Source organism: Seriola dumerili, unplaced genomic scaffold (assembly GCF_002260705.1).
Source record: "Seriola dumerili isolate Sdu_G_001 unplaced genomic scaffold, Sdu_1.0 BDQW01000283.1, whole genome shotgun sequence".
Taxonomy (NCBI): domain Eukaryota; kingdom Metazoa; phylum Chordata; class Actinopteri; order Carangiformes; family Carangidae; genus Seriola; species Seriola dumerili.
In genome coordinates this window covers 347,754-354,671 of record NW_019174538.1, presented here as the reverse complement: position 1 = coordinate 354,671, position 6,918 = coordinate 347,754, and the positions used below count along the sequence as shown (strand labels likewise).

General features: G+C 47.6%; 1 protein-coding gene across 1 annotated transcript in view; it reads left to right on the top strand.

Annotated features, from left to right (window-relative positions):
- celsr3 (cadherin EGF LAG seven-pass G-type receptor 3) overlaps positions 1-6,288 on the top strand; it is a 122,457-nt gene extending 116,169 nt beyond the window's left edge. The window contains 5 exon segments of the mRNA XM_022757560.1: positions 26-199; positions 1,976-2,170; positions 3,930-4,172; positions 4,236-4,953; positions 6,261-6,288. Of these exon segments, the coding sequence (XP_022613281.1) occupies positions 26-199; positions 1,976-2,170; positions 3,930-4,172; positions 4,236-4,953; positions 6,261-6,288 (1,358 nt within the window).
- Positions 6,289-6,918: the final 630 nt, after the last annotated feature.

Sequence of the window (6,918 nt, the reverse complement as noted above, 5' to 3'; positions counted from 1 at the left end):
GTCTCTCTGTCTCTCTCTCCTCCAGGTGAGGACTCGGACTCGGACTCAGACCTCTCCATGGAGGAGGAGCGCAGTCTCTCCATCCCGTCCTCTGAGAGCGAGGACAACGTGCGACTCCGTGGACGCATCCAGCGGCGATTCAAACGTTCCAACCACAGCGAGCGTCTGCTCACAGAGCCCGCCCACAACGGCACCAAAGGTAGACGAGCGCCTCACATGATCCTCCTCTCACAGTTAAAAACACATTAACACCTGAACAGAGAGCATGATGGGTAATGAAGCTGTAACCTCTGACATATGGGATGTTCCCATCAGAGGTCACATGTGTGCGGGGGGGGGGGCACAGGAGGAAATGTCAGTGCCAGTCCTCATTAATCACTAATCAATACCTGACATCATGCATCATATATGAGTTTATGCACCTTGAAGCATGCGATGTAAATGTCATGCATATACAGTGTTCAGTGAAACGTTTCACTGTGAGAAAAGGCCAGACATGCAAATCTATAAATCAATAAAAGTAATCAATACCTAGTTTAATAAGCCATCTGATCACATGACCTCTGCTCAGAGTGAAACTGATTGGACCGGAGCAGGACAGGATCAAGACGGCCAGTTAAGTACAATCAATTCATCAAACTGAAAGGTTTTGTAAAGAGCGGGCTTTATACTGAAAGGTCACAGTCTGAAGAACTTCCTGTGGTTCAAACATTAAACTCTTCGAGGAGAGAGAAGAAGAAGGGCTTCCCTGTCTATAGATAAATCCTGAACTGATCACTGTTATTGATCCTTGTGTTTTTAACCATGTGATGTTTGATGTGGAGGTGAGTTCATCTTTGAGGAATAAATCATGTTACTCTCCTGAAGTGAAACAGTGAATCAGTGAAACAGTGAATCAGTGAAACTGTGAATCAGTGAAACTGAAACTGTGAATAAGTGAAACTGAATCAGTGAATAAGTGAAACAGTGAATCAGTGAAACTGAAACTGAATAAGTGAAACTGTGAAACAGTGAATAAGTGAAACTGTGAATAAGTGAAACTGTGAATCAGTGAAACTGAAACTGAATAAGTGAAACTGTGAAACAGTGAATAAGTGAAAATGTGAATCAGTGAAACTGAATCAGTGAAACAGTGAATCAGTGAAACAGTGAATCAGTGAAACAGTGAATCAATGGAACAGTGAATCAGTGAAACAGTGAATCGGTGAATCAGTGAATCAGTGAATCAGTGAATCAATGGAACAGAGAATCGGTGAAACGGTGAATCGGTGAATCAGTGAAACAGTGAATCGGTGAATCAGTGAATCAATGGAACAGAGAATCGGTGAATCAGTGAATCAGTGAATCGGTGAATCAGTGAGAGCCGTTAGTGGTTGAACATCATCAGTGTCGCTGAGCGTTTTATCACTGAATTAATCTGTTGATACTTCAACCTTCGTTAATTAGAAGATTTATATTGTGAATTCAATCTGAGGGTCTGAGATTTATTTTTTATTTTTACAAAGATTAATTGAAAAAATAATTGATTGATTAATTGATAATGGGAGGAATCTTTAGTTACAGCGTTGTGAAGCTCTGTGTAAATGAAATATAAATAAAGATTAATACCTACCTATGTATGAGTCTCTGTTCAAACCATGAATTTCACCTGTTCTCAGGTAGGTGACCTGCACCGTGAGCACGTGTCACCTGTCGTCTCACACCTGCTGTTTGATGCAGACGTGTTCGTGTTCATGACGATGCAGAAACAAACTGGAGGGAAAATTAAAAAGATGAATATGAGGCATAAGAACAGGTTTTTATAACTGGTGTTTGCTTTAATGAAAGTCTCCTTTGAAAGAATCATAAGTCATCGGTTGATGAAGTCTTCGCCTGATGTGAGAGGATGTGGTGCATGCTGGGAAAGTTTCACCCCATGTTTTCTCCCTGAAACTGAAGTTAAACTCCAGGAAATGTTTTTATGTGTGTGTGTCAGATCTGGACGGAAACGACCTTTTGTCCTACTGGCCAGCGCTGGAGGAGTGTGACACACACACCCTGCAGAAGTGGGGCTCGGAGCGCCCCCTGGGGGCAGATTACAGCAAGGACGCTGCCAACAACAACCAGCTGGATGCAGCGCTGACCAGTGGAGACGAGAACGGCCTCACGCAGCCGCACAGACACCGCAAGGGTGAGAGAAACACACGCCAGCTAAAGACACTTTAAGCTAGATTACCCCTCCTCTTTGTTTTATTCATCATCAGTCGCAGCGTTCGGGTTTTTTAAACCTTGGATTTTAAATGTTAGTTTAATGGATACTGAATATGAAATATAACTTTAAGGAAATCAGATAATAAACATAGAAATGTTTAGAGATTCTGAAACAATGTAGTTTCAATAATTAACAGACTCTTATGAATATCTGTCTGATGTGACTGTTACATGTGAATCTTTGAGGGCTCCAATCAAACACAATCTCTCTGCACATCAGCGTCTGGCCTGAACACTAGATATTCATGATCTTATTATCCATCTCCTGGAGAACCAAAGCCTCCAGACGTCATCTCTGACGCATCACGGTCATCAGGGTGAAATCTGCCTTTAGCCCAGAGGAAGATGGAGACGTCAGCTGAGTCAGCATCATTTAAAACACAGACCTCACCCTCTGTGAAACATTTGAATTGTCTCAGAGCAGCGACCTCTGATCACACATGAAGAGTCACAGACATCAGATATCACAGATCTCACTGCAGTTATTTGTTTTTGTTTTACTTTAACAATTTCAGTTCTTGTTACTAGTTGTAGTTACCACATGCAGAGTTACTGTGGAGAACAGAACATGATTGTCTGAAGTCAATGTCAGGCTGCATCCACATTTTAATTTTAATATGGCGACTAACACCTGAAAACACACATCACATGACCATCACCTACACTGAGCATGTGCGAGCCGGTGTAAACAGGAAGTAGATTGTCTCCTCTGCAGTAAATCCTCTGAAGGAGGAACAGCAGAGACAGTTGTAGCATTAAAACAGAATGTAAGTGAACAGCAGCTGCAAAGACAACAAGGTCAGTGACACTGTCCTTCATTATCATGTTGTATTCACCACTGGTAGTCCAGGCTGAGGAGAGCCAATCAGGAGAGGCTGTGGGGGTGACCTCATCGTTTACAGAGGTCTTAGTTTCTGCCCAGACTACAACACAACCCCAGAGTTTTCAAAATAAAACACAACCCCAGAGTTTTCAAAATAAAACACAATCCCAGAGTTTTCAAAATAAAACACAATCTCAGAGTTTTCAAAATAAAATGGGCCCAACAGATTTTCTGAAAGTCCCTGTTCAGGGCTCCATCACTGTAGTGAGGACGGAGGAGCCTCAGAACCGCGAGTCACTCTCTGATCATGACACTGAAACAACAGTGTGGAGCTTCAGTCTAAATGTGGCCCTGAAAGCATGTGTGACACATTTATAGACACAGTACAGCACATATACTCAGAATACATGCATATACAATTAGCATGTACACACACACACACACACACACACACACACACACACACACACACACACACTCTGAGACTGAGAGAGGCAGGAAAAGATGGAGATCACTCATGTAGCCTGAAAGCATGGGAACATATTAACACACAAAACACATGTATATGCATCTACACACACACACACACACACACACAGAATATAGTGTGTGTTTTAGTTGTCTCCCTCAGGACTGTCAGATCACTCAGATGGTGTTTTGATTCATGAAATGTTAACAGTGAATGTAGAACGACCTAAAAATGTCATTAATGAGAACACATCTCTCTCCTGCTCTCACCCCCCCACTGCTTTTCCACTTTCAACCTCCCACCTCTTCCCTTTTTTCTCTCCTGTTTGCTCTCTGATCATCCTGATCCTTCCTCTCTCCTCCTCATGTCCATCTTCTCTTCTTGCAGGGATCCTGAAGAACCGTCTGGGCTGTCCTCCGGCGCTCCAGGGTCTCTCCACCATGGGCCGAGTCCCCAGTGAGCTCAACTGGTACAGAACCTCTACTCTGGGCCACCGAGGCGTTCCCGCCGCCTCCTACGGTCGGATGTATTCTGCCACAGCGGGCGCCAGCGGAGGAACCGGTTCTCTGTCTCAGCCGGCGTCCCGCTACTCCTCCAGGGAGCACCTGGACTCTCTGGCCCGGAGGCAGCTGTCCCGGGATCCACTAGGTAGGCAGACGGTGGGGGGGTCGAGGGACCGGCTGGACTCCCGGGGCTCCAGGGACAACCTTGATCTCTTACCCAGGAGGAGAGAGCTGGGGCTGGGGGGCCTGGGCCTGGAGCACCAGCGAGTCTCTTCATCCAGGGAGAACTTGACAGGATCCAGGGACAGACTGGACAACCACCACACCGGCAGCGTCCACGCCTCAAGGGAGGACTTGAGCGGCGCTGTGGGGGCGGGCATGGAGGGGGGGTACCTCAGCGGGTCCAGGTCGCAGCTCAACACGCTGACTCGGCGGCACGCCTCGTCCCGGGAGCACCTGGCGGGGGCGATGATGAGCAGCAGGTCGAGGGAGCAGCTGGACACCAACGGAGGGGGGGCTCAGGCTCAGCCGTGTCGGGAGTGGCTACGCACTCTGCCCCCCCGCCAGCCCTCACACCCCGACCAGCCCCCCTCCTCCTCTCCTCCTCCTCCCATCTCGGAGGAGCCCCAGCAGGAGCATCTCCCTCCCTCGGCTCACGTCAGAGGTCGACTGGACTCCGCCCCCCCGTGTAGGTACCCAGGTCAGACTGCCCCCCCCCTGGGCCGACAGCCGTCGAGTGAACACCTGGACATCCTGTCCTCCATCCTGGCTTCCTTCAATTCCTCTGTCCTCACTCCTCCCCCTGCCGCCTCTAACCCCGGGCCTAATGGCTCCGCCCACGGACCCTCCCCCTCCCCGCCACAGTCCGCCACCTCCCACAGCATATCTGAAGTGTCCCCAGACTCTGAGTAAGTCTCACCCTCCTCCTGTCCCTTCATGGTTTAATGTCCCTCTGTCTTCATCCTCTATACACACTTTCCTTCCTCTTCCTCCTCCTCCTCTTCCTCCTCCTCTTTGTCTTCCTTCTCCTCTTCCTCCTCTTCCTCTTCCTCCTCCTCCTCTTCCTCATCCTCTTCGTCTTCCTCCTCCTCTTCGTCTTCCTCCTCCTCTTCCTCCTCCTCTTCGTCTTCCTCCTCCTCTTCCTCCTCCTCCTCAGCATCGTGTCCTCCGTTCAGCTCGTTCCTCTTCTGTCTCTCTTAAAGGGCCAGTTGTGGTTGTTAGTCGTGGGGTTGTGTGAGGTGTTCATGTTCAGTCGGTGTGTTTCCTGCAGTAGAGTCAGTTTCGAGGAGCAGCAGGAGGACCGCTGCACTAGCAGAGTGATGAGCTGCTGTGGGCGGGGCCAGCAGAAAACACCTGGTTTAGACACTTTTAAAAGACGCCAGTGAAACAAACCAACATCTGTTCAATTGAAGCTTCATGTAGAAGATTTTCATCTTCATCTTCCTGGTGAAACAGAACTTTCCTTTGGCACTACATTTTCTCAGCCACTGAACTACTGTATTCCTACGCACAAGCGCACCTACAGAGCGCACTGTAATACGCCGCAGCCTCAGGTCAGCTGACTGAATCAGGAAGTGGCCCCGCCCACAGCAGGTCACCACTCTGCTGGTGTTCCCTGCTGCCTCTCCGACCTGAAGTAACACACTGATAGATCTCTTTTGATCAATATTGAGATCAGGATTATTGAACACGGTTACTCATTGACTTTGGAAACACCACGCTTTTATTGGACTTTTAAAAAAACTAAAACTTTAAAGTAATTAACTTTAAAGTAAGTAAGTTATTTAACTAGTCAGATAGTTGGTCGTGAAGCTGACATCAAGATAAAAAACATAAAATAAAAAACAGATTTTAAAACAAAGTGTGTGTAATTTTCAGTTAAAGATATCTGAGCCAACAGGACGAGGTCGCTCCAGATGTTATAAAGAAGTCTCTGAACCGATGTCGCTAACGTACGCCGGAGCATAACCAGGAAGTGGATGGAGAATGGTTTCTGTAGGAGGATCAAATTTGTGTCCTTAACTGTACATGACTACCTCACACAACCACAACTACCACTGTGGAGCTCCTCAGCTCCTTCAGTTCCACTTCCTTCTTGTCTCCTGTCTTCATCTTTCTTCTCTCTCTGTCCTGATTCTGTGGGTCTGAGTTCACACCGGTAGAAACGTCTCTGTATGAACTCAGTAACGTCTCCTTCTCCTCTCCTTCACCTCAGAGCCAACAGAAGTGAAGGACAGTCTTGATGACAGCCTCCGTTTCCCTTTATGCATTGTGACAGTGCTTGGTGCACCGGGGACAAAGTCAAAGGTCACGGATGACCCTGAACCACTGGGGTGTCCTGAGACATCGGAGGACTGGAGACAAACTGAGGACAGAGAGGACGTCTGTCTGTGGGCAGGTTGGACTGTATAAATAAAGTTTTTTGGAGCCCGCAGTGACCTGTGACCTTTCTCTGGGCGATGAGTCATCACCTCGACGACCTACAAACACAAACTCCTCAGATTTATTCTCCAGCGTCAGTCTGACCCGTCTGAGAGAAAAAAGACTGTAAATAACATTTTTATACATTTTCTATCTTTTTCATTGGAGATGAAGAAGAAATCTCTTGTGATGTCTCTTGTTTTTACTGATTGTGTCCATGTGAGGTTGTGAGTGAGGGTGGTGTGAGTGCAGTCCTGTCTGTTACTGAGGGAGAGCCCCCCCCCCCCAAACAAAGAAAAACAGTCAATCCTGAAGCTTCTCCCTGAGAACAGTTTCCCTCTGCCCCGTCGCCTGGACGGCATCAGGCCGGCATCAGGCCGGCATCAGGCCGGCATCAGGCCAGCAGTGATTCTGATGAGATTATCAGGGTGGTGGGAGGGAGAGACGACAGC